The sequence below is a fragment of the Hippocampus bargibanti genome, linkage group LG02 (genome assembly GCF_051943395.1).
Source record: "Hippocampus bargibanti isolate YZ-2025 linkage group LG02, ASM5194339v1, whole genome shotgun sequence".
NCBI classification, from domain to species: Eukaryota; Metazoa; Chordata; class Actinopteri; order Syngnathiformes; family Syngnathidae; genus Hippocampus; species Hippocampus bargibanti.
This window is the reverse complement of record NC_142735.1, coordinates 2,132,501-2,158,510: the sequence shown is the minus strand read 5'-3', so window position 1 is coordinate 2,158,510 and position 26,010 is coordinate 2,132,501. Positions and strand designations below refer to the sequence as shown.

Here is a 26,010-nt window from a genome sequence, read left to right as displayed (position 1 = left end):
TTAGACAGTAAATCGGGCGCTTTTTGTATAACAATCAAACGCACCAGTAGCAGGAAAATATGATTGGCTGTTTGAGATCACAAGATTAAAAGAAGTGATTCGATTGGACAGGGGGAAACGAATACCGGAAAACCTTTAAAAATAAAACGTGAGAATCCTATCGATTTCACATAGAATATTCATCGATTTCCTGTATATCTTATCCTGAGGAGGGTGTCTTCATATAGTAGCCAGGGTACAAATTGAACTGTTTGCCTGCCTATCTTAGGGCACGTGTAGATAAACAACCATTTGAACTCCCAATTTTCTGTCAATGTTTACATTCATTTTCTTTACCAAATATTCCGTCATTTGTTGCTGTGAGTTTAGCTGGTGTTTGGCTCAATATAAGCATAGCATAGCAATAAACGCTGTGTTTGTGTTTATTGATTTAAAATAACGTCACGTTTACGACTAATTACGAAAATTTGCGAGTTGTATTCAAATTAACAAGCATTTTCTAAATGAATGGCATCTAATTTGTGGCGGGTGGTTCAACCTAGGGTCTTCGACGTATCTGATTGGCCCGTATTGTGGTGTTCTTTTACGTAGCCTCGACGTGATTGGCTCATATACACCGCTGTTCTGCCGCTGCCCAATGCATGCTAAGAATCTACTCAGCTGATTTAGTCGGTCAGGTAATTGGACACGTTACTTGTCCAAACGCTTTTTGATACAAATCGTCACTCGTTCATTCTGTGGTGTTTTAAAATCCAATACCACATAACGACACTTTTCGGGTTTCTTTGAAATGACAATGGCCACGCGAGTTCGACCGGTGAGTTCAATACCATTTATTTCTCTCATAAAAACGTTTTTCCACTATTGATATTAAACGCTGAACAGATCTCGCCTTGTGTCTTTCAGATTAATAAACGCTGTGCCGTAATCGGAGGCTCGGGTTTCCTGGGCAGGTACCTGGTGGAGAAGCTCGTGGACCGTGGCTATAGCGTGTCAGTTTTTGACATCGTTCAGAACTTTGAGATGCCCGGCGTCACTTTCTATCAGGGAGACCTCTGCGATTTGGAGGTGAGGGCTCCAACCTGTGCAACAGTTTGCATTGGATTCCTCGGGGATAACACTTCAAACCTAATCAATACTGAATCAAGATCAATCGTTGTGCATGTAAAGCTACTCGTAGACTAAACGTGATGTTTGACGTCATTTGACACCTGCGAGACTGTGACCTTACTAACGACCTTACCGAGAGAAAAAAAACACGTGTGTGTGTGTGTGTGTGTGTGTGTGTGTGTGTGTGTGTGTGTGTGTGTGTGTGTGTGTGTGTGTGTGTGTGTGTGTGTGTGTGTGTGTGTGTGTGTTATATATCAATGCACAGATATATCAACTGTGGTTACCCTCAGTGGTCTTTTAACAAATGTCAAAAGGAAAGAATAGGGGATGAAACAAAAAATTCTGAAGATACTAAAAGGAGAGGAGTAGCAGTACCTTACATTGCGGGAGTTTCTGAAAAACTATAAAGAGTCCTTTGGCAACACAAAATTCCTACTCATTTCAAACCGATAAACACTTAAAGGCAAAAATTAGTGCATCCAAAAGGTAGGCTGCCAAATTAAAAACAAAGTAATGTAGTTTACTCAATACATTGTAAAAATGAAAATTGAAAAGAGCAATACATTGAGGAGGCTAAACAAATTCTCAATAAAAGACTATGTTGAGCATTGTGGCTTTTTTTTTTTTTTTTTTGCTGTGGATAAATTGAATTTGACAGCAATTGAGGCTATTTGTAATTAGGTCACTTTCCAAATCAGGAAAAATTATATTGGTACAAAATGGTGAAAAATGAAAGCGGCAAAAAAATAAAATAGAATTAAAAAAAAAATCGACCAATTCGTGAGACTTAATTTGTATCTTCCAATCTTTGTGTAACTTTTTTTAAAATTAATGAATCCCATTCATATTTAAAGGACAACCGACACGCACCGACAAGTGCGTCCATAATTTGTAAAATCCCTTCAAATGACTTCTACTGAGTGCATTTTACAAAGATTCCACCGCATGTGGCTATATTTTACGTTTTAAGGCTCGCACTGAATATTCATGAAGTCTTGTTTTCGAGTTGAAGACGATTCCCTAAGTGACGTCACGGAGGGAATGCCCGTGACCGAGAAAGTAACAAACAATGCATTTTGGGTACTTTTTTTTTTCATCTGAAAACACCGCGTTGATCGCGAAATTAGAAGGAAAACTACATAAATGACACGATGGTGAATCGTTGGGTGTTGCAGCCAATTGCGGCAACACGCATAAAGAAGGTCTAAGTCAAAGTCAGCTTTATTGTCAAATATGCTAATATGCATGACATACAGTACAGATGAAGTTTCCACAAATTCCCAGCGGACAAATCAGCCCATTTCCAACGAAGCTTGTGCTCCATCTTGTGCATTTTCTTGGGGCTACATTGGAGTCCAGATGGCTCGAATTGATACTGAAGGACTTCTTTAATCGATTGCAAACATTTACGCTTTCCTCTTCAGAACTATTTGAATCATATTCATAACTGGATGAGTAACAAGAAAGCATCTTCTCCAAATTTGAACTCTCTAAAGCCATCGTTTTGATTCTGGAGCAAGGCAGTTTGTGAAGGAGTATCCTGGCATGACATCACGAACAAGGGGGCGGGACTTTCTGAATCTCACCAATTCCGAGCTCATTTTGTGGCAGTTTTGGGACACTTTAAGTCATTTTTATTGGTGTTTTGCATTTGACTAAAAATATCAGCCTGCGTGTTTTGGGTATTTTAGATGCTATGTCACGCTTTTCTGATGTCAGTTAGGAAACAAAAAAAAATGGTGTCGGTTGTCCTTTAAGATTGCAGTGTGTCCAAAAACCAACAAATCCCCCAAATACCATTTTTGCCAATTTCCTTCAGGCGCTGCTACCAGCACTGACAGGTGTGTCTCTCGTGTTCCACTGTGCCTCTCCATCACCTGCTAGTGACAACAAGGAGCTGTTTGAGAGGGTCAACATTCAGGGTACGAACACTGTCATTCAGGCCTGCACTGAACTTGGAGTAAAGGTGAGATACGTGGGATGAGAGGTCATCGGTTTTGTATGTTTAAGACTTCGCTGACAGCTTTCTTTTTTAATGATAATGATGTCAGAAATTGGTGCTGACGAGTAGTGCCAGTGTGGTGTTTGAGGGCTCTGACATTAAGAATGGAAAAGAAGATTTACCCTACGCCAAGAAGCCAATTGACTACTACACTGAGACCAAGATCAAGCAAGAGAAGGTACAGTGATACCTCGGTTTACAAAGCCCTTGGCTTACGAACTTTTCGGTTCACGAAAGTTAAATTTATGAACATTTTACCTTGAGATACGAACTATTTTTCGGGATACACACGGAGCTGCCACAATGAGTGATGTGTCGTTCGCGAACAAGCCCGTTCTCCTCAGAAGAAAATGGCAACGGACTGTTTTGGTCCTCTATTCCCTGCCCCCAGTCTTCGGTTAAAGCCACGTGATTGGTCAAGAACGCAGCAGTGAGGGGAGGTGGTTTATACATTAAAGAGACAGGCAGACGACAGAGAGTGACAAAATGGATACAAAACAGTGAAATTTGGACTCGTTTCAACTTTGGTAGTTCAAAGGCAGAGTGTAAACTGCAAGGTTAAAATCTCCCATCAATCAGGGTCCACAAATAACCCGCACAAGCCACCTGTACACGTGATGCAAAAAGCTATCAACCCAGCGAAACGGAACACAATTGATGAGGAACAAGTTAAAATTATCGCAGAGAAAGCACCTACAAGGGATCATACCTCAAGATGGTGAAAGAAGAAGACTACGTTCCTCATCAAGTGTTTAATGCAGATGAAACCGGCCATTCCATTCCATCAAGCCATAATGACCATCACAAAGGTAAATAAAAAGACTTTATTATGCAGTACAGTTTATTTCTTTAATTATAATACCATAGCACATTTATTATACAGAAAATAAGATATATTATGTGTAGTTTTGAGGCTTAGAAAATTAGAAAATTATGTTTTATGGGGACATGGGAACGGATTATTCTTATTTTAATGGTTTCCTATGGGAAATTAATTTTTGGGATACACACTTTTTGCCTTACTCACTCTGTCTGGGAACCAATTAAGTTCGTAAGCCAAGGTATCACTGTACTGAATAATGTGTGGTTGTAATTTGAAATAAATAACTTTTTAATCAAAGCCACAATAGAAATTTTCATAAGTCCGCATCATTTTGGGTCACCCTGTAAAAACCCCCCAAAAAAATAACTTTGAACACTACTTAAAAATAGCGCCATCTTTGAGCAATTGCCTTCAGTGTCCAAAATGTCACAGCTATGCTTATTTTCTGGCATTGTGGATTTACATGTTTGTGTGTTCAAGTTGGTCCTGGAGGCTTGTGACAAGAAGAAGGGCTTCCTCACTGTTGCCATCCGTCCCCATGGCATCTTCGGGCCTCGGGACCCGCAGCTGGTCCCGATCCTGGTTGATACAGCTCGCAAGGGCAAGATGAAGTTCATCATTGGGTGAGTCTAGCGAAAAGTTTGTCTTCCAAACATTTATTTCCCATAAGAAACCATTAAAATGAGAACTACCCGTTCCCAGGTCCCCATAAAACATACATTTCTACTAAATAAGCCTTAAAACTACACAAGATCGACCTTATTTTATATATAATACATGTGCTATTGTATTGTAATTAAAGAAATAAACTGTACTGTACAACAAAGTTGTTTTATTTACCTTTGTGATGGTCGTTGATGTAGTTGCGTGAAGTTACCGTGCTTTCTTGGGGATAATACCCTCACTCACACTGTCCCCTGCTAGCTGCTTTTCAGTAATCCAAATTAACAGAGGTTTTTCAACCTCTTCTATTGCCTGAGACCGTTGCTTTAGCTCACGAACTTTTCGCCTCGTGAACATTAAATTCGTGAGCATATAGTCTTGGGTGACGAACTAGTTTTCGGCAGACGAACCAAACCACACGGCGTCACGGTGTTTGGCAGACTAGTTTTCGGCGGATGAACACCAAACCACGCGGTCGAACAGCGTCACAGTGGCAGGCGGACTAGTTTTCGTCACCTTTCTTTGAGTGCAGACGTGGTTTGTTATGGAGTGGAGTACTTTTGCTATTATGGGACCGAAAAAGACCCCACCACAGGCTAGTGTTAAGCCGACGAGGACACAAAAGAAAATTATGGTTGAGCAGAAGAAGAACATCAAAAACATGAATGAGGTGTGCGTTTGTGTGACTTATAATAATAATAATAATAATAATAATAATAATAATACATTTCATTCATAAGCACCTTTCAAAACTCTCAAGGTCACTTTACAGTCACAGGATAAGTTTTTCTGTGGGTGAGAAGCGGCAGCCACACGCGCCAGCGTTCACTCAATCCGGAAGTAACTCAGATGGAAAGCTAGCTAGATAGCTAATAGGTAGGTAATTGATAGCTAGCTAGATAGCTAATAGATAGTTACCTCGATTCTTAATTGAAGAGTTAAAGTACAAAAGGGTCCCAGTACTAGTATGCGAAGTCGACCATTGCTACGTGTGGCTAAGGAACGGATTATTCTCATTTTTAATGGTTTCTTATGGGAAATAAATGTTTGGAAGATGAACTTTTGGCCTTACACACACTTTCTGGGAACCAATTAAGTTCATGAGCCGAGGTGTCACTGTATATTGAAAGTAGATATGTTTTTTTTTTATACTTTAACACCAATCCCCTGTGTCGTATTAACACGACTGAAATTTTTTTTCATCAAGTTACCCCAAAGATCAAGAATGATATCACATGTCAAACGTGCTGTTTTTTTTGCTAAAATTATCTTTTTCACTTCGCCTCCATATGCCGATTCGCCTTTGTTACCATGACGACCATTGATACAGCCTGGGCATTTCGATCCAGTGACTTTTATTGTTGCGACCAAAGGCTTTGAATATGATGAGGAAAAAACCTCCCCCCCCCAACTAAAGATCACTTTTGCATTTTGTCTTTGTAAAAAATTGTATATGTATGTTTTTACCAGGGATGGCACTAACCTAGTGGATTTCACCTTTGTGGAGAACGTTGTACACGGCCATATCCTGGCTGCTGAGCATTTGAGGCCTGACTCTCCCATATGCGGCAAGGTCAGTTGAGGGGGGAAAAAAAATCTGAAAACATGCATACTAGTGATTGCCGAATACAGTGATACCTTGGCTTATGAATTTAATTGGTTCCCAGACAGAGTATCTCAAAAATTAATTTCCCATAGGAAACCATTAAAATGAGAATAATCCGTCCGTTCCCAGGTCCCCATAATACATAAATTTCTAAGCCTTAAAACGACACAAAATATACCTTATCTTATGTATAATAAATGTGCTATGGTATTATAATTAAAGAAATAAAGTGTACTATATAATAAAGTCATTTTATTGACCTTTGTGATGGCCGGTTTCATCAGCATTAAACACTTGATGAGGAACGTAGCCTTCTTCTTTCACCATCTTGAGGAATGATCCCTTTTAGGTGCTTTCTCTGTCATAATTGTATCTAGTTCCTCATCAATTGTGTTCTGTTTAGCTGGGTTGATAGCTTTTTATATCAAGTGTGTGTGTTGTTTGTGGAGCCTGATTGATGGGATATTTTAACCTTGCAGTCTACACTCTGCCTTTGACCTATCAAAGTTGAAACTCTCACTGGTAAAGGTAAAGTTTGTATGCCAAGGTAAAGTTTGTATGCCAAGGTAACATTTTCATAAATTTAACCTTCGTAAACCAAAATGTTCGTAAGCCAAGGGGTTTATAAACCGAGGTATCACTGTACAATGTTTTGGGAGATGCTACCTGAGTTGGAGTTGGGGCCTTATCCAATTTCACCTGGATTGAAAAATGATTTTCTCCAAATAGGCCTTTGTTCTTGTAAATCAGGGATGTGTACAATGAGGCGCTCTTTCACTAGATGACAGGAGGTACGTTTAACCTGTGCATCCACTGTTGGACAACAGAATACAGGGAAAAAATATTTTCAGGTGTATAAGGTGCACCCCAATGAATGGCTATCTAGCTAGTGAGCTATCTATTAGCCGGAGAGCTATCTATTAGAAATATAGCTAGTTAGCTATTTGAGTCAGGAAACATTAGCGATCTAGTTAGCTAGCTAGCTATTAGCAATTAGCTAGCTAGCTATTTGAGTCAGGAAACGTATTAGTTATCTAGTTAGTTAGCTATCTATTAACTAGCTAGAGAGCTAGCTATTAGCAATATCGCTAGCTAGCTATTAGCAATATCGCTAGCTAGCTATTTGAGTCAGGAACTATGTTAGCTAGCTATATGTTAACTATCTAGTTAGCTATAGAGGTAGCTATTAGCAATCTAGCTAGCTAGCGATTTGAGTCAGGAAACATATTGGCTATCTTGTTAGCTATCTAGCATTCTATTAGCTAGCTAGTTAGCCTCTGCAATTTTTTTGCTTATGATACTAGTGCAGCGTATTTCGACCGGAAACAAATTCCTTGTGTGTTCTACATACTTGGCAATAAAGATTCTGATTCTGATTTCTATCTTTTTGAGTTACTTCCGAAAAAAAACCAAATCAAAATCTTAGCATGTAAAGTTTCGTGAGTGGAGTTTGGCAGTTTGTGATCAGGATGTGTTGTAAGCATTCAATCATTTCGGCTTCTATTTTTAAACTAGCGGAGGGATTAGCCACTTAGCTCCCTAACACGCTATTCATTCGCCTCCCGTCACAGTCGCGGTTGACAAACTATGTTTTTATACTATGTTTACATTAGCCCGCCACACTGAATCCAAATCTATTTTTCTTTTTCACCAGCCATATCATATCACCAACGATGAACCAGTTCCATTTTGGGACTTCATGTCAGAGGTGTTAGTCGGTCTGGGTTACGCCGCACCGCGCTATCACCTGCCCTACATGCTCGTGTACTGCCTGGCCCTTCTACTTTGGCTTCTCTCTCTGATTCTGCGCCCCGTGACGTCCTTCAAACCTACCTTTACGCCGATGAGAGTGGCCCTGGCCGGAACCCACCACTATTACAGCTGCGAGCGAGCCAAACGGGACATAGGCTACAAGCCGCTGGTTGACCTCAAAGAGGGAATCAAACGCACCGTCCAAAGCTATCCTCACCTCAGACAGAATGCATAATCGGCAAGTATCTGTAACGACAGTAGTTAAGGCATCTGGACTGAACGGTCATATCCAAATGGACTCCATTTCCAACCATCTTTTGAGGTAGAAAGCCTTTTTTTTTTGTGCCTTTTCAGCTGTCATGCAACATTTGCACCAGAAGGTGGCAGCAGACTACACGCATGCAATACCTTGCTTGACAAGCCAAAGAGCCAAGTCACTCAAACTGCTGTTGTCAAGGGCTGCTTTCCTGACAGGTTTCCATGTTTCACTGCAAAACACAAACGCAACACACGCACACACACTCACACACACACGTTTTTCAACAGGGTGGGGACGAGCTGTGCGAGGGATTTGCCCCATGGGAACCACACACACACACACACACACACACACACACACACACACACACACACACACACACACACACACACACACACACACACACACACACACACACACACACACACACACACACACACACACACACACACACACACACACACACGTTTTACTACATCGTATGGACGAGCTGTGCGAGGGATTTGCCCCGTGAGAACACACACACACACACACACACACACAATTTTACTACATGGTGGGGACGAGGTGTGCCTTATGCCTTGTGGGAAACATACACACATATACGTATTTACGACATGGTGGGGATGAGTTGTGCGAGGGATTTGCCCCATGGGAACCACATACACACACACACACACACATTTTTACTACATGGTAGGGACGAGGTGTTCAAGGGATTTGTCCCGTGAAAACCACACACACACACACACACACACACACACACACACATATATACACGTTTTTACTACATGGTAGGGATGAGGTGTGCGAGGGAATTGACTCATGGGAACCACGTATACACATTTTTACTATATGGTAGGGACGAGGTGTGCGAAGGATTCACCCCGTGGGGACCATGTACACGTACGTTTTTACGACATGGTGGGGACGAGGTGTGCAAGGGATTCAAATCCCCACGGGAACCACACACATACACACACACACGTTTTACGACATGATGGGGACGACGTGTGTGTGTGAGGGATTAGCTCATTGCAAGCCATACATACACGTTTTTTGCGACATGGCGATAATGTGTTCAACGGATTTGCCCTGTTGGAACCACACATATACACGTTTTGACGACATGGTGGGGACGAGGTGTGCGAGGGATTCGCCCCGTGGGAAACACACACATTCACACACGTTTGTACAACATGATGGGGACTTTAATCCCTATGAACAAAATGCAAATCAGTGTAAAATATTGATGTTAGAAAGAGAATTATCTGTATTCAAATTCATGAATTTATAATTCGTTCATGCTAAATTATTGTATTTCCATTCTCTTTTGTAGGCCAAATGTTTGATGCTTCTTATTGTTGGATCTCGTTAGATTTCGGAAGTGTTATTTCAGGAAGTGTCAATTGGTGGGCACATCACGACTGGCTTAGGGCACACAGTCATCTAAAAAATATATCAATAAAATAACAAATTTCAACATGCGTGCTCACGCAGTTCCCTAGTGCGCACCCGAATTGTGTTTCCTATTTGGCATTGTAGTAAGACTGCTGCCCAAAAGCAAAATTCCACAAAGAAATGTAAGTCTGGGAATACAAGGCCCCTTTAAAAGCTGTTTTCAATTTCATCTGAAGCTCTTCACAACACACATTTTCTTGCCTTTTATTGCCCATTTTCACTGATACAAAGATTCCTGCAGCCATGCACCAAATGTCCTGATTGGAGTTTGTTCCCCGAGGAGTAAAAGTGAACCTTACTTCAGCACAATGAAATGAATGTAATACTGATTATTTTTTGTAAAGTGAATAAATGAAAAATCTTATTGCAATACTATCACCGGACTGTCTAACTAAATATTTTACAGTATTTCAGCAAATTTTGATTAAAATGTTCAGCCCAATAGAATACACACTGTCAAATCCACCAGTGTTATTGCGAATGTATTAATAATGAGAATGATAATAATAATGATGATAATAATAATAATCATCATCATCGTCATGATAATACAATTTCATTTTAAGCACCTTTCAAAGCTCTCAAGTATACTTTATAGTCACAGACGAGCATAGGTACTATAATAAAATACAATCGCAAATAGAATACAATAAATAAAATACAATTATAAATAGAAACAAGAGAAAGAGCTACGCAGAAAATGCGATTTTAAATAGGTGGGTTTTGAGATGGGATTTGAAGGTGGGAAGAGAATCGATGTTACAAATGTTGGGAGGAAGTGAGTTCCAGAGTTTGGATGCAGAGCAGCTGAAAGCCCTGTCCCACATCATGCTGAGATGGGGAGGGGGGGGGGACACAGAGGTGGAGGGAGGATGAGGTTCTGAGGGAACGAGAGGGAATAGAAATTTGAAGGTCAGATTATTAAATGTTGCCATAAAAGCAACATATACAGGACACAAATAATGACAAAGAACCCAAAAAGCTAAAATAATTAATTCAAACAGTAAAATGAGATATAAAACATAAAACATACTTTTCTACTTTCTTATTTTCTAAGCCTTAAAACTACACAAAATATACCTTATTTTATGTATAATAAATGTGCTATGGTATTATAATTAAAGAAATAAACTGTACTGTATCATAAAGTCGTTCATCAGCATTAAAGGACAACCGACGTCTCCGGACAAGTTGTGTCCATAATTTGTAAAATGGCTTCAAATGACTTCTACTGAGCGTATTTTAAAAAGATTCCACCACATATAGCTATATTTTACGCTTTAAAACTCTGAATATTCCGGAAGTCTTGTTATTGAGTTGGTGACGAGTCCGTACGTGACGTCACTGAAGGAACGCCCTGACCGAAAAAAAGGACACATTGTAGCAGTCCTTCCATCACGTCAATGCATTTTGCTGTGCTTGTTTGGTCTGAAAACGTCATGTTGCACCAAAAAAAGCCAGAAGAGGGCGAGCAAGCTCCATATAAGGAATTTATCAGCCTGTGGAAACGGGCTGATAATTCCTCACAGGAGCTCAGTCGCCATTTTCTGCCTCTTTTTTGGTGAGACATTTCCCCCCCAATGTTGCCTCAAAATGGCACGGAATAAATTCTTTAATCGATTGCATACATGTATGCTTTCTTCATCAGAACTATTTGAATCCTATTCATAACTGGATGAGTAACAAGAAAGCATATTCTCCGAATCTGAAGCCATTGTTTTGATTTTCCAGCAATGGAAGACGTCTTGGCGTGACGTCACTAACTGGGGGCGGGACTTTCTGAAAATGCCCTTCTTCGATTTTGGACACTTTAAGTCATTTTTATTGGTGTTTTGCATTTGACTAAAAATATCATACTGCGTGGTTTAGATGCTATAAAACGTTTTTCAGATGTCAGTTAGGAAACAAAAAAGTGACGTCGGTTGTCCTTTAAATGCTTGATGAGGAATGTAGCCTTCTTCTTTCACCGTCTTGAGGAATGATCCCTTATAGGTGCTTTCTCTGTGATAATTGTATCTAGTTCCTCATCAATTGTGTTCTGTTTAACTGGGTTGATAGCTTTTTGCATTAAATGTACAGATGGCTTGTGCGGGTTATTTGTGGACCATGATTGATGGGAATTTTAACCTTGCAGTCTACACGCTTCGGTTGGACAAGATGGCGCCGCGAATGGTAGCCTCACACGCTCCCTAGTATTGTTCCTGGTTCTGTCATTCAGTTGTTTTTTGCGACCCTACACGACTTAGTTACACGAGGGAAGAGTTACTGAGCATTAAGGAATCCACTTAAACAGATTCTTCCCCCAAGCTATTAACTCTTTGAACAGTAGCCCAAATGGAACTGTAGAGTGCCTCTTTGCAATTTTTTAATGATGATACTAGTGCAGCGTGTTCGACCGGAAACAAATTCCTTGTGTGTTCTACATACTTGGCAACAAAGATGATTCTGATTCTGATTTTGAACTATCAAAGTTGAAACAAGTCCAAATTTAACCTTTTCTATCCATTTTCTCAACATTTCACTTTTGTTTTGACCAATCACGTGGCTTTAACCGAAGACTGGGGGCGGGGAATAGACGACAAAACAGTCGGCCACCATTTTCTTGTTAGAACGGGCTCATTCGCGAACGACACTTCACTCATTGTGGCAGCTCCGTGTGTATCCTGAAAAACAGTTCGTATGCTATGGTAAAATTTTCATAAATCTAACATTCGTAAACCGAAAAGTTCGTAAGCCAAGGGGTTCGTAAACCGAGGTACCACTATATAAGGCGCACCTTCACCTTATGAAATTGAGGCAAGATTTCACTGAACCCAAACTATGTGCCGATTCAGATCTTGCTTCTCTGCTTTACAGTAGTTTAACTCCTGTGCCGAATGTCAACGTGTTGACATTCTTCTCGGTACTTTCATTGATTCTTGACTACGTTTGTTACCATGGTGATATCCCGTGTCGGATACTTGAGATTCTTTTTGCTTTTTTTTTTTCTTTAGGAACCCAGACGTTATCTCGATTGACTGCCGAAGGCGCAGTCGCCTAGGCGAAAGCCGTCAAACTGGTTTGTCCCCGACGGGGACAGAAAAAGGGAGAGAGATTTAGCTAAGACAATAGTATTTACATTTGTAAATTGAGTGAAACTTTACTTGCGTTTGCCGTCGGACTGCCGACTTGTTATGCGAAGGGTTCACACGCTCTAGTCCCCTTCAAAGTTTTTCTCAGAACACGATTGTTTGATTGTTTTTTTTTCAATTGTTGGTAGAACAAAAAAAAAAAACATTACAGCTTTACTTTGTGACGCTTAAGCCATGTGGTGTCATTCCAGGCTTCCATTTTGCTTTTTGGACTTTTACCTTGCCGTGTGTCGGGATACTACAAGTACTTAGTCGTAATCAGTACTTACATAAAAGTACAGATACCCTGTGGTGAAAAAATACAGATTCAACACCTGTCTTGAAGTTAAAGTACAAATGTATCTAGCTAGCTAGCGAGCTAGCTATCTCTGTCTCTCTGTCTGTCTTTCTCTCTCTGTCTCTATCTTCCTCTCTATCGCGCTCTATCGCTCATATATACATATCTCTCATATTTACATCGCTCATATGTATACATCTCTCTCATATAACCTCTCTCTCTCATATATATCTACATATATAACTCATATATATATATTCATATCATATATACATATATATCGTATATGTATCATATATACATATATATCATATATGTACATCTCTCTCTCTTCCTCTCCATCACGCTCTATCACTCATATACACATCTCTCTAATATTTACATCTCATATGTATATATCTCTCTCATATACATCTCATATATACATCTATGTCATATATACATCTCTCTCTCTCTGTCATATACATCTCTCTCTCATATATATATATATATATATATATAAACATACACCTCTCTCTCATGTATACATTTCTCTCTCATATATACATCTCTCTCTCTCATTTATATAGATCGATCTACTATGTATCCCTCTTTCTCGTATATAGATCTCTCTCTCTCATATATACATCTCCCTCTCTTATATATACCTCTATCTCTCATATATACGTCTCTCTGTCATATATACATGTCTCTCGCTCTCATATATACATCTCTGTCTCATAATACATCTCTCTCATATATATATATATATATATATATATATATATATATATATATATATATATATATATAGTATTTTTTTTAATGCAGGGAGTAAACGGCACAAGTATTTGTGCTTCCTTACTACTTCTCACTTCCCGAAGCACCTTGTCATCTTTAATCGGTGTTCCGCTCAAGTTGCCTATATGTTGCTGATCTCATGTTCACAACGCTTGCATCCTGTTGAGTGCGCACGAGAGCAGTTCTCGTTCCCGCAGGAGAAGTTGCTACGCGTCCCCATTGTGTTGTTGTTGTTGTTATGTCACCCCCCCTGCTCCCCCGCCCTTATGAGATTCGGCCACATGCAAGGCAGCAATTTGCTTTGCTCACTCCCAAAGTACAAAATGAATACCAAGCACTTGGCATTAGTCACAGTGGTACAAACACAATGCTCCACCCCACATGTTTTACCTTCCTTGACTGGCTCGGCTTGTTAGTGCTCACGCCCGTAGCTCAAGACACCTGTCACACACAAGAACTTAAAAAGATACGCACACTCCCACTTTTCAACTGGCACATTTGAGCAGGACGCTACCTTGCTACGAGCCCATCTGGATCATAAAGTGAGACCAGAGCCCTTTTTTGGGACACTTTTTGTATTAAGGTGAGTAATTGATGTTATTTGTTGTCTCATGCAAATGATTTGAGTCAATGTTTGCCATCTTATTTTCTGAGCCGTTCCCTTGCCACATGAAGTTCTATTCCTTGCACCTCTTAAACACACTTTGTTCACCGTTGACGATTTTATGCGGACATGTGTCTTAAAACTTGGTCAAATATGTAATGTCAGGCCCCTTTGTATTGACTTGCATTCATTCATGTGGCAGTCATAATCTTAAAGTACTGAGCAAATGAATTTTCAGCCGTGGGAGTTTTTCATGTTGTAGTCGCTCAAAGAATTTCACTTTTAAGGGCTTGCCGGTCGGTTCATTTGCTTCTTTTTCATTTCTTCATGTCTTGTGTTTTGACTGCAAATGCGTTTAATTGGTGGACTGCTTCAGATATAAAAACACAACATTGACATGACCCCCCCACCCCTACCCTCTGAATCATTTTGGGGGGGAGCAAGTATTTAGTTAATCGTGGGGTTTTTATTCCTCAATTTGGAAAGTGGAAAGACAGGCTCTTTGACATATCTAAAGGATGAGAAATAATAATTCCTCTCAGCACAGGTTCTTTTTTACATGGGAAGGCTTATTCTTATCAAAACAGCCTTTCGTTGGTTAATCTGTATGGTTTGTGTGTGGTTTCCCTTGTCTTAATCTGCCCTCTCAATTTTTCAGGTGACCAGATAAGAACCAATAAAGAAGAAGTGAGAGAAAATCAAATCATGTCAACCGGTGAGTCACAAGAAAATGTTCTGCCCAATAATGGGTCATCACAGGGTGTGTCTCTCAGACTGGGAATGTTATTGCCTCATTGTTCGCATGGCATGCAAAGGGAATGTAGATTTCCGGGCGATTACATGGCATAGAAGGTAAACTCCAGTTAGGTTCAAACATATTTTGAAAGAGTTTGTTCTGATTCGAATTGAATGCACCTGAAACCAGGTTCAATTTAGTCGATACGGGTGTAAGGCCTCCGATCAGATGCTTTACCACACAGGTGTCAAAGTCAAGGCCCGCGGGCCAAGTCCGGCCCGCCACATCATTTTTTTTCCGCCTGCGAAAGCAAATCAAACTTAATCTGAGCCAAAATGTCATATTTTTGGATGTCAACCACAATAAAAGTCATTATTCTTGACTTCAGATTTGAAAACGAGTTATTCATTAATTTGCTGTGTGCTCTATATGTAATATTTGAAGGGATTTAAACATTCTAATGGGTTCCCCAAATTCATAACGGCCCTCGAGAGGAAACCATAACAACAATGTGGCCCGTGGCAAAAAATGACTTTATCTTTTTTAGTATCAAATAATAGTCTTGGTGCAACACACAATGATTCACCATCGCATTTTATGTTTTTTCCTTCTAATTTCGCCATCAACACGGATCAACACATAGTTTTCAGACCAAACAAAGTACCCAAAATGCATTGCGCTTTCAGTACAAACTAATACAGGTTACTTATACAGTACAATCATGAAACATACTTATATAAAACTTAAAAATACTTATATAAGCCTTAAACATACATTCCGTACAAAATATAACACCGAAGCAACTTACAAACAAATTCACCTTACGAACGACTGTTCGGAATGTATCTCGTTCGTAAGTTGGGGAGCGTCTGTATATCCATGGGTCTTCTGTAAGCCATTACTGAAGCTGCTAGCACGTACTGTAATTACTGAATTACCTGCCAGCAGCCATTACTTTATGGTATGCATCGCATCCTCCGATAGTCCTGAAGCAACTTACAAACAAATACACCTTACAAACGACTGTTCGGGACGTATCTAGTTCGTAAGTTGGGGAGCGTCTGTATAAAGGTCATTCCTATTGTCGTCAGGTGACAAACTGCAATCCAAAACCCCATCATTTCAAGATGTGCTTCTTACTGGGGTGAGGAAAATATAAAAAGAAATAATATTAAGTCCTTTATTTCATATTCAGAGGGGGAAAAAGCAACAGTCTTCCGTGCCACTAAAGTCAGGACCAAGCTGAAGGGTGACTTCAGCTGGATGAACCGCAACAATGACGCTGAGGATCAACCTGCAGAAGAGAAACCATGGTCAGTGGCTCGCTGAGAAAGTGTGTCTGGCGACCAATCCCTTCGATGCGGTGTCCGTACAACACTTTCTTCATGAACTGAACAGATTGAATCTAGTGATTGTGTGTTTACACAGGATGGCAGAAATAAAGGCGAGACGCCAGAATGGAGCACCATCTAGTCCGGTGTCTTCACCCACTTCACCTGCACCAAAAACACCCACTAAGTCTGACAGTGAAAGGTAAATGATAGTTTACGACAGTACTTTATCACTTGGAAACACGGACCAATATTTACTGATATCGAGTACTTGTTTTGCATTTAGATCGCCATCCTCGGGATTCATGATCAGGTAAAATATAGTGGAACTAATGAACAATTTACAGTGATACCTTGGCTTACGAACTTAATTGGTTCCCAGACAGAGTGTGTAAGGCGAAATGTGTGTATCTCAAAAATTAATTTCCCATAAGAAACCATTAAAATGAGAATAATCCGTTCCAGGGTCCCCATAAAACATAATTTTATACTTTCTAATTTTCTAAGCCTTAAAACTACACAAAATATACCTTATTTTATGTATAATAAATGTGTTATGGTATTAGAATTAAAGAAATAAACTGTGCTGTATAATAAAGTCGTTTTATATACCTTTGTGATGGTCGTTGATGGCTTGATGGAATGGAGTGGCCGGTTTCCTCAGCATTAAACACTTGATGAGGAACGTAATCTTCTTTCCCCATCTTGAGGAATGATCCCTTGTAGGTGCTTCCTCTGCCATCATTTTACCTAATTCCTCATCAATTGTGTTCTGTTTAGCTGGGTTGATAGCTTTTTGCATCAAGTGTACAGATGGCTTGTGCGGGTTATTTGTGGCGCCTGATTGATGGGATATTTTAACCTTCCAGTCTACACTCTGCTTTTGAACTATCAAAGTTGAAACAAGTCCAAATTTCACTGTTTTCTATCCATTTTTATGTTTCAGGATCTGTCGTCTTCCTTGTGTGTGTGTGTGTGTGTGTGTGTGTGTGTGTGTGTGTGTGTGTGTGTGTGTGTGTGTGTGTGTGTGTGTGTGTGTGTGTGTGTGTGTGTGTGTGTGTGTGTGTGTGTGTGTGTGTTTTCTCACTCACTCTCTCTCTCTCTGTCGGCTGCCTGTCTCTTTTTTTTTTGCTTTAACCGACGGCTGGGGATGGGGAATAGAGGACCAAAACAGTTGTCTGCCCTTTTCTTGTTAGAACGGGCTCGTTCGCGAACGACACATCACTCATTGTGGCAGTTCCGTGTGTATCCCAAAAATAGTTTGTATGCCAAGGTAAAATTTTCATAAATTTAATGTTCGTAAACCAAAAAATTCGTCAGCCAAGGGGTTCGTAAACCGAGGTATCAATGTATTTGTTTCTTTGATTAGTTTCTATGAATTAGGTTCTCTGAACAATTTATCAATAGAAACATTTTGACAGTGAATCAGAACACCTATTGACTCATAATTGTTGTTGTCCATACAGAGGTGTTTTCAACAAGCCTGTTTCTCCTTCAACGAGCACTTCCAATGGCATTAGGTAAGCGCTGCAGCTCCGATTAATACACTTTTTGGCCACAGCAAGTGATGTTCCACAATCTAACGTATTTTCAGGTGTGTAAGGCGCGTAGGAGTATAAGGCGCACCCCCAATGAATGAGGATTTTTCAAACTCTGGGTTATTTACACATATTGAGATATATATCTTGATATTTTATCCAGCATATTGGTTCAAAATTTGAATCTAAGAAGGTGATAAGGAATGGCGGTCCGTGCATGTCAACCCTAGGCCTTCAGTAGTAGTATGTCCGAATCATTCGACAGCTGTGAGTGTGGTGTGATATTACTACACGTCCACCAGAGGATGTTATTGGCCAGGAAATAACTTGTGACTTGAAGAAACTTAAGAAATACTGTCATCAAACTTCGAATTTTTACTATTAACATGTGGATTCATGTTAACCTCATAAAATTGCAATATTATTTGCTATTTTTGCTAGCTTTGGCGCTGTCCAACCTTTCCTAATGATGTCCATCTATTCTTTAAAAGTCTGTCTTGAAAATGGCTTTAACAGTATATCTGCAACCAAATACATTTCTTCTCCTCCTTCAGCCACCATGTGTTAGCAAAACCGCTATTAAAGCAACACAAAAATGTATTTGCTCATGCAGCTCGCTACAGATACAGTGTGCTAGCTCTGGTCAGTATGCGGTTATCACTAGCGGCTTGTGATACTGTGATTCGCTACTGTCGAGCAAATCATGATTTGCGAAAACTTTGACGGTTCCAGTGCCTGTGAGCAAGCCTTGGGTTGCCAACTCGAACTCTGATTGGTTAAAGCAACAGTTTGATCGACATTGATTTTTATGCTTCAGGGCCTGCAGAACTGATTGATAAGACATCCAGGTCGATTTCTGTCCCTGGTAACAAATGATGGCCGAAATGTGATTGGTTAAATGCTTAAATACGAAAACACACATCTGGAGGCAGCACAACAGTGGAAAAGCAATGAAAGGAAGCTGAAAGACAATGTGGAATTATTTAATAAGAATTCATGGACAACATATACAGTAAAGTCTCGTTATATCGATATCGGATATATCGATAGTCCTGGTTATATCGATACTATTTCTATGCACGCACGGAGAAAATTACATGCAAACAGGGTCGGATATATCGATAGTCCCGGTTATATCGATATTTTTTCAGACTCCCTTGAATATCGATATAACGAGACTTTACTGTAATTCACATTAGTCTGTGATTCTGATATTTTAGGCCAACAGAGAAGGCCTTGCAGGCCCTGGCGGTCCACCACTGGTATTCATACTGTTGAATTCTGTTATGTAAAACCAATGTAGGAGAAATTTCTTCTTCACAGTCTTGTAACTTCCTGTGCAACAGCATTTTGGGAGTCTGTAAATGGTCTCTGTCGGAGGTACCACATTCCAGCTCGAAGGTCATTAAAATCATACACCTGATGTGTTGGAGCAAAACAAACAACAAACAAAAACCTGCCATCTTTACCGCCAGCAAAAAAAGTTTACAACTCTACTGCTTCACCTTCTGTGGAGTCAGTGAAGGGTCTTTGCGATTTTTGCTTTTCATCGTGATCTGTTGTGTTTTGGCAGTGGGACGTCGAAAGTCACCAAAACACATTCGGAGAGCTATAAGAAAAGGTAAGCTTAATAATCGCTTGTACAGACTCTGAAACAAAGGAGAATATGTTTTCATAAAACTTGTGGCCCTTAGCACTCCTTACACGGTGAAGCCCCCTGTTGATGATATGGACAGCAATATTAGCAGTGAGGAGCAGTTGAAACGGTAGGACACGTACACCTAGTCCAATTTAAACCTTACCTGCTGTGAAATGGCATTCACTGCACACTGACCCCTTTTTTTTCAGGACGGCAGCAGCCAGTAAAGTCCTGGACAAATCTGCACCCAGACAACGGTCCTATGTGCTCTCCGCCGCTAAGAAATTTGAGTACGTCTTGACTTTTTGAAAGAAAGAACATCTTGCGTGTTCTGCTCCTATAAGTCTCAATGTTTTCCACCCCCGAAAAATACACAGGGCTCAAGCATCTGACAATTCAGTGGCCAAAGAATCCCGCTCATTTGTGGCAAAAAGGTACATTTCACTTCTAAAACCGAATGACTATTGCACTGAATGATGCATCACATGTAGCACAGATGCTCTCGGACATCTTGAAAATATGGCCCCTGTATTTTATTGCTCATCTGTACATTCTTATTAGATGGCCAGTAAGCACGACTGTGTGATTTTACAGATATGGCATGACACAGTTCCGTGCTATGTCCTTTTTAATTGTGTAATCACACCGATGGAAAGATACAGTATTTCACAGTGGCGGGCCGTGGATTTCATTGCTAGGCCTTCAGTAGTGCTATGTCTGAATCAATCCAGACTGAAAAAAAGTGTGGTGTGATTTACTACTAGAGGCTACCATTAGCCAGGAAATAAGTAACTGACCAACCTTTTTTAATGATGTTAATGTTTCTTGAAAAGTCCGTCTTGAAAATGGCTGTAAACTCCAACCAAAATCTCCAACCAAATCTATTTCTTGTCCTCTTTCAGCCATTTTAGGTTGACAAAATCTCAATTAAATCAACACAACAATGTATTTGCTTATGCAGCTTGCTACAGATACAGTGTGCTAGCTCTGCCCAGTATGCTCTTGTCACTAGCGGCGAGTGATAAGAGCAGTTTTCGCAAACTATGATTGGCTAGTGACTAGCCAATCGTAGTTTGTGAAAACTCTGACGCTGACCAGGCGTTGATACCCTTTTTGGGTTACCGACTTGAAATCTGATTAGTTAAAGCAACAGTTTGATGCGACTGGGCCTGCAGAACTGATTGTGAAGGCGTCCAGGTAGATTTCTGACCCTGGTAACAAATAATGGCTGAAATGCGATTGGTTAAATGCTTAAATTCGAAAACACACGTCTGGAAGCAGTGCAACAGGTGAAAAATAATAAAAGGAAGCTGAAAAACAATGTGGGATTATTTAGTAAGAATTCATGAACAAAATATGATTAACATCAGTCCGTGATTCAGATATTTTGATTCCAGTAGAGAAGGCTTTGCAGGCCTTGACGGTCCACCAATGACGTTACCGTATATTGTTTTGTGCTCCGAATGTGCAGGGTGGAGATTGAAGATGATGCCTCCATGAGTCCTGTGCGAGCCTCCCCAGTTATCCCCATCCCATCGGTCGTATCTGCACCAGGACCAGCCAAGACAGAAACCATGTAAATCCTCTGCCAAGTGTCTCTTGGGAACTGCATTAGGCATCTTCACTTCCTCTCAACGCGTCTCGCCGACCGTCTCATTGACAGAGTCAGCTCAAGCTTCAAGTCAACCCTCGTCACTATTGATGAGCTTCCAAAAATGGAGGTGGCCCCACCTGAACCTGTGAAAGAAGCCACCGCTCGAGTGTTTGCTGTGGACAAGGAACCATTTGAGGAAATAAAACCGGAGTCCACCAAGGTGGCCGCTCCCCTCCCCGAACTCATCACCGACTATCTTCACGTTGTTTCCGCCCATTCAGAACACAATGATTCAGAAGCTCCCAACAATCATCTCGTCACAATCAATGAAGAACCAGAACTTTTGGAAAACTCAAGGTCAGTAATCTGTCATATTAACCTCAATGTTACTGTTACTTTTTTGGGAACCTCACAAAGACGGCTAGCGAGCTTGCTAAATGGATAGATACGTAGATGATAGACAGTTAGCTAGATATATAGATAATAGACAGCTGGATGGATGGATGGATAGATTTCTTTAATTACAATACCATAGCACATTTGTTATGCATAAAATAATGTATATTGTGTGTAATTTCTTGGCTTATTTAGTTGAAAATTACGTTTTATGGGGACCTGGGAACGGATTATTCTCATTTTAATGGTTTCCTTTGGGAAATTAATGTTTACAATACATACTTTGAGAGAATATGGATAGAAAACAGTACATTTTGGACTCGTTTCAACTTTATTGATAGTTCAAAGGCAGAGTGTAGACTGCAGAGAAAAGACAAGCAAGGGAACCAGCTATTAATGAAGTTTCTAGTGTGTCTGCTTGCATCTGTTGCTGTTGCAATATCACAATTTACAAGATGTACAACCCAGAGCTCCTTGAGACACTTTATGCAAAAAGCTATCCATTCCATCAAGCCATCAACGAACATCACAATGGTAAATAAAACGACTTTATTACACAGTACAGTATATTTCTTCAATTATGATACTATAACACATTTATTATGCATAAAATAAGGTATATTGTGTGTAGTTTCATGAGTTCTTTAGTTGCAAATTATGTTTTATGGGGACCTGGGAACGGATTATTCTCATTTAAATGGTTTCCTTTGTGAAATTAATGTTTGGAATACACACTTTTTGCTTTACACACACTTTCTGGGAACCAATTAATTTCGTAAGCTAAGGTATCCCTGTACTCCGTTTGAACCTATTTGATACTATTTTGATTTTATGTCGATTTTTTTAGTAAAATGGATTTATGTGTTCATATGAACACGCTTGACATTTTTGGATTAAAGTGATGCTCTTCAAAATTGCAACTCACGGGAAACGCCAAACATGTCATGAAAAAAAGTATATTGACATGTCATATTTTTTGTAATGCACTGCAATTGTTTTCATTGGTGAACATTCAGAATTGGGTAACGGTGCTGTGTGAGTTCATTGGCATGCTTACATTCCATCTCGACAAACATTTCAAGACGACTTTGACCTGGAATTTCATGCGTTTTACTTTTTATCTTTACAGCTCCAGAGTTGAAACGCTCACCGCCATGTATGAAAATCTCATTCCAAATGACTCAAACTCCACCAGGTATTGGTGACGACACATCCTTCAATATATGATATAGTCTTCGCTATGGCTCTCTCTGAGAAAAAGGTTTAGCATTGCTTTTTCGCAACTTTAAAGGACAACCGACGCCTCCGGAAAAGTTGCGGACATAATTTGTAAAATCACTTAAAATGACTTCTACTGAGCGTATTTTAGAAATATTTCACGGAATATAGTTATATTTTACATTTTAAGACTTGCGCTGAATATTCCGGAAGTCTTGTTTTTAAGTTGGTGACGAGTCCTGACGTGACGTCACTGAAGGCACACCCCTGACCGAAAAAAGGACATAAATCCCCAGCAGTCAAATCAGCCAACGGAGCTTGGGCGCCATCTTGCGCATTTTCTGGGACGCTACATTGGAGTCCTGATGGCTCGAATTGATAAGGAAGGACTTCTTTCATCAATGGCAAACATTTATGCTTTCCTCTTCAGAACTATTTGAATCATATTCATAATTGGACGTGTAACAAGAAAGTATATTCTGCGAATCTGAAGCCATTGTTTTGATTCTCCAGCAAGGAAATAAGTCTTAAGTCTCAGATTTTGGACACTGGAAGTCATTTTTATTGGTGTTTTGCATTTGACTAAAAATATCATACTGCGTGTTTTGGGTATTTTAGATGCTATAAAACGTTTTTCTGATGTCACTTAAGTCAAGAAAAAAGTGCGGCACACAATGCGTTTTGGGTACTTGGTTTGGTCTGAAAACTTCGTGTTGATGGCGAAATTAGAAGGAAAACCCCTCAATAACGCGATGGTGAATCGTTGTGTGTCGCACCAAGACTACTATTTGACACAAATTCCCAGCAGACAAATCGGCCCATTTCCAACGGAGCTTGGGCGCCATCTTGTGCATTTTCTGGGATGCTACATTGGAGTCCAGATGCCTCAAAATGAGACGGAAGGACTTCTTTAATCGATTGCAAACATTTATGCTTTCTTCTTCAGAACTATTTGAATCATATTCATAACTGGATGAGTAACAAGAAAGCATCTTCTCCGAATCTGAAGCCATTGTTTTGATTCTCGAGCAAGGCAAGACGTCCTGGCGTGACGTCACGAACAAGGGGGCGGGACCTTCTGAAACTGGCCATTTCCAGTTTCATTTTGAAGTTGTTTTTGGACACTTTAAGTCATTTCTATTGGTGTTTTGCATTTCACTAAAAATATCAGCCTGCATGTTTTGGGTATTTTAGATGCTATAAAACGTTTTTCTGATATCAGTAAGGAAACAAAAAATGGTTTCGGTTGTCCTTAAATTTGTCACCTGTTTGTAGATGGAAGCAGGCAAATAAAACACACAAAAAAACGTTCCTTTGGAAATAACATGTCTAAGCTTAGCATGCCATCTGATAAGATTTTTTTTCCATGTTCTTCTTCTTCTTCATTTCCACTTCAGCTTGAGGGATGATGAGCCAGGCCTGGCAAAGGTAGACGAAGGCTCTGCGGACGCTTACTCAGAGGAACAAAGGTACACAACTAAAACTACTTTCTCATTCATTTCACAGCAGTGTTGGCAGGCAGACACAGAATGGCATTTGGCCACTGTGTTCAATTCAAAGGAGTCACGTCTCATTTACTGCTAAGCTAAAAATACCTGTCAAGAGTTACTTCCAAATTCGAAATGACTAAATAGATATGCGTGTATTTGTGTATGTGTTCACGCGCCGGCTAAAAATTGTGGTGTTCAGTTCAATTCAGTGATCTTTTTCCTTTATGTCACTAGAAAGGACCAGTATCCAGATCCAGTTCTCAGCAACTATGAAACAAGAACAGAGGATTTCTTGAATCTCACTTCTGGGTTTGTTCAATAGACACATAGCCAAAATGAAAGGCATCAATATTGTTTGAGAACATCGGTCACAAGGTGGCACTGTTGAGCTTCGCATGCTGTTGCGTTCTGTCTGCTCTCAAGTTAATGGCCTGTTTGCTGCTCAGCAACACATCACGTTACATACCATGAACACACATTCATAGCTTAACACGCCCTTTATTGTACGATACTCGCATTTACCAGAAACGAAATAAAGCTTTATGCTGCTCTTTATTTCATCTCTGGTAAATGCGAGTAGTTCTGCAAATAAATTATATAAATAGATTGATATATAGCTAGATATATGATAGACCGCTAGCTAGCACAATAGATAGATGATTGCCAGCTAGGTAGTTAGCTGGCTAGCTAGATGATAGACAGCTAGCTAGCTATATAGATGATAGACAGCTTGCTAACTAGATAGATGATGGACATCTAGCCAGCTAGCTAGATAGATGATGATGATGGACATCTAGCCAGCTAGCTAGCCAGCTAGCTAGTTAGCTAACGAGCTAGATAGATGATGATGGACATTTAGCCAGCTAGCGAGCTAGATAGATGATGATGGACATCTAGCCAGCTAGCAAGCTAGATAGATGATGATGGACATCTAGCCAGCTAGCTAGCCAGCTAGATAACGAGTTAGATAGATGATGATGATGGACATTTAGCCAGCTAGCGAGCTAGATAGATGATGATGATGGACATTTAGCCAGCTAGCGAGCTAGATAGATGATGATGGACATCTAGCCAGCTAGCTAGCTAATTAGATAGATGACGGATATCTAGACAGCTAGCTAGCTAGATGACTGACATCTAGCCAGCTAGCTAGATAGATGACAACATATAGCCCGCTAGCTAGCTAGATAGATGACGGACCTCTAGCCAGCTAGCTAGCTAGCTAGATAGATGACGGACCTCTAGCCAGCCAGCTAGCTAGATAGATGACGGACATCTAGCCAGCTAGCCAGATAGATGACGGACATCTAGCCAGCTAGCTAGCTAGCTAGATAGATAGATGACGGATATCTAGCCAGCTAGCTAGCTAGCTAGACAGATGACGGACATCTAGCTAGCTAGATAGATTGATTTAAAAATTATCCTGACTTTTCCCTTCCTATATATTTACAGTAAAGTCTCGTTATATTGGTTATATCGATAGTACTGCTTATTACGATACTATTTCTATGAACGCAAGGAGAAAATTTACATGCCGCAGGATCGGATATATCGATAGTCCGGTTATATCGATATTTTTTTCCGACTCCCGAGAATATCG

At 40.1% G+C, this 26,010-nt stretch overlaps 2 protein-coding genes across 4 annotated transcripts in view; both read left to right on the top strand.

The window, feature by feature from the left end:
* The first annotated feature begins 123 nt into the window (after positions 1-123).
* Positions 124-10,049, top strand: nsdhl (NAD(P) dependent 3-beta-hydroxysteroid dehydrogenase NSDHL). 2 transcript variants are annotated; one of them, XM_089020137.1, is made up of 8 exons: positions 124-817; positions 907-1,068; positions 2,930-3,076; positions 3,162-3,290; positions 4,416-4,558; positions 6,069-6,171; positions 7,859-8,194; positions 8,311-10,049. In XM_089020137.1, exons 1-7 carry the CDS (start codon positions 791-793, stop codon positions 8,189-8,191), a joined length of 1,044 nt encoding a protein of 347 aa, XP_088876263.1. In that variant the 5' UTR covers positions 124-790; the 3' UTR covers positions 8,192-8,194; positions 8,311-10,049. The 2 variants fall into 2 exon arrangements, with proteins under 2 accessions (XP_088876263.1, XP_088876255.1); XM_089020129.1 differs by having other exon boundaries at positions 7,859-10,049.
* Positions 10,050-14,281: 4,232 nt separating this feature from the next.
* Positions 14,282-26,010, top strand: part of znf185 (zinc finger protein 185 with LIM domain) — a 35,438-nt gene continuing 23,709 nt past the window's right edge. The window contains exons 1-15 of one of the 2 annotated variants that reach the window (XM_089020080.1): positions 14,282-14,447; positions 15,127-15,183; positions 16,400-16,517; positions 16,633-16,737; positions 16,822-16,848; positions 18,002-18,055; positions 19,647-19,694; positions 19,768-19,839; positions 19,922-20,002; positions 20,090-20,146; positions 21,184-21,288; positions 21,376-21,663; positions 22,832-22,897; positions 24,318-24,389; positions 24,645-24,719. In XM_089020080.1, coding sequence (XP_088876206.1) covers positions 15,174-15,183; positions 16,400-16,517; positions 16,633-16,737; positions 16,822-16,848; positions 18,002-18,055; positions 19,647-19,694; positions 19,768-19,839; positions 19,922-20,002; positions 20,090-20,146; positions 21,184-21,288; positions 21,376-21,663; positions 22,832-22,897; positions 24,318-24,389; positions 24,645-24,719 — 1,178 coding nt within the window. In that variant the 5' untranslated portion in view covers positions 14,282-14,447; positions 15,127-15,173. The remainder of the gene's footprint in view (positions 14,448-15,126; positions 15,184-16,399; positions 16,518-16,632; positions 16,738-16,821; positions 16,849-18,001; positions 18,056-19,646; positions 19,695-19,767; positions 19,840-19,921; positions 20,003-20,089; positions 20,147-21,183; positions 21,289-21,375; positions 21,664-22,831; positions 22,898-24,317; positions 24,390-24,644; positions 24,720-26,010) is intronic. The other variant, XM_089020072.1, reaches the window with a different exon arrangement.

Coding starts and splice junctions, on each gene's coding strand:
- nsdhl (XM_089020137.1), top strand. CDS start 791: ATGACAATGGCCACGCGAGTTCGACCG. Junction 1,069..2,929: donor GAGACCTCTGCGATTTGGAG/GTGAGGGCTCCA, acceptor AATTTCCTTCAG/GCGCTGCTACCAGCACTGAC. Junction 4,559..6,068: donor AAGATGAAGTTCATCATTGG/GTGAGTCTAGCG, acceptor TGTTTTTACCAG/GGATGGCACTAACCTAGTGG.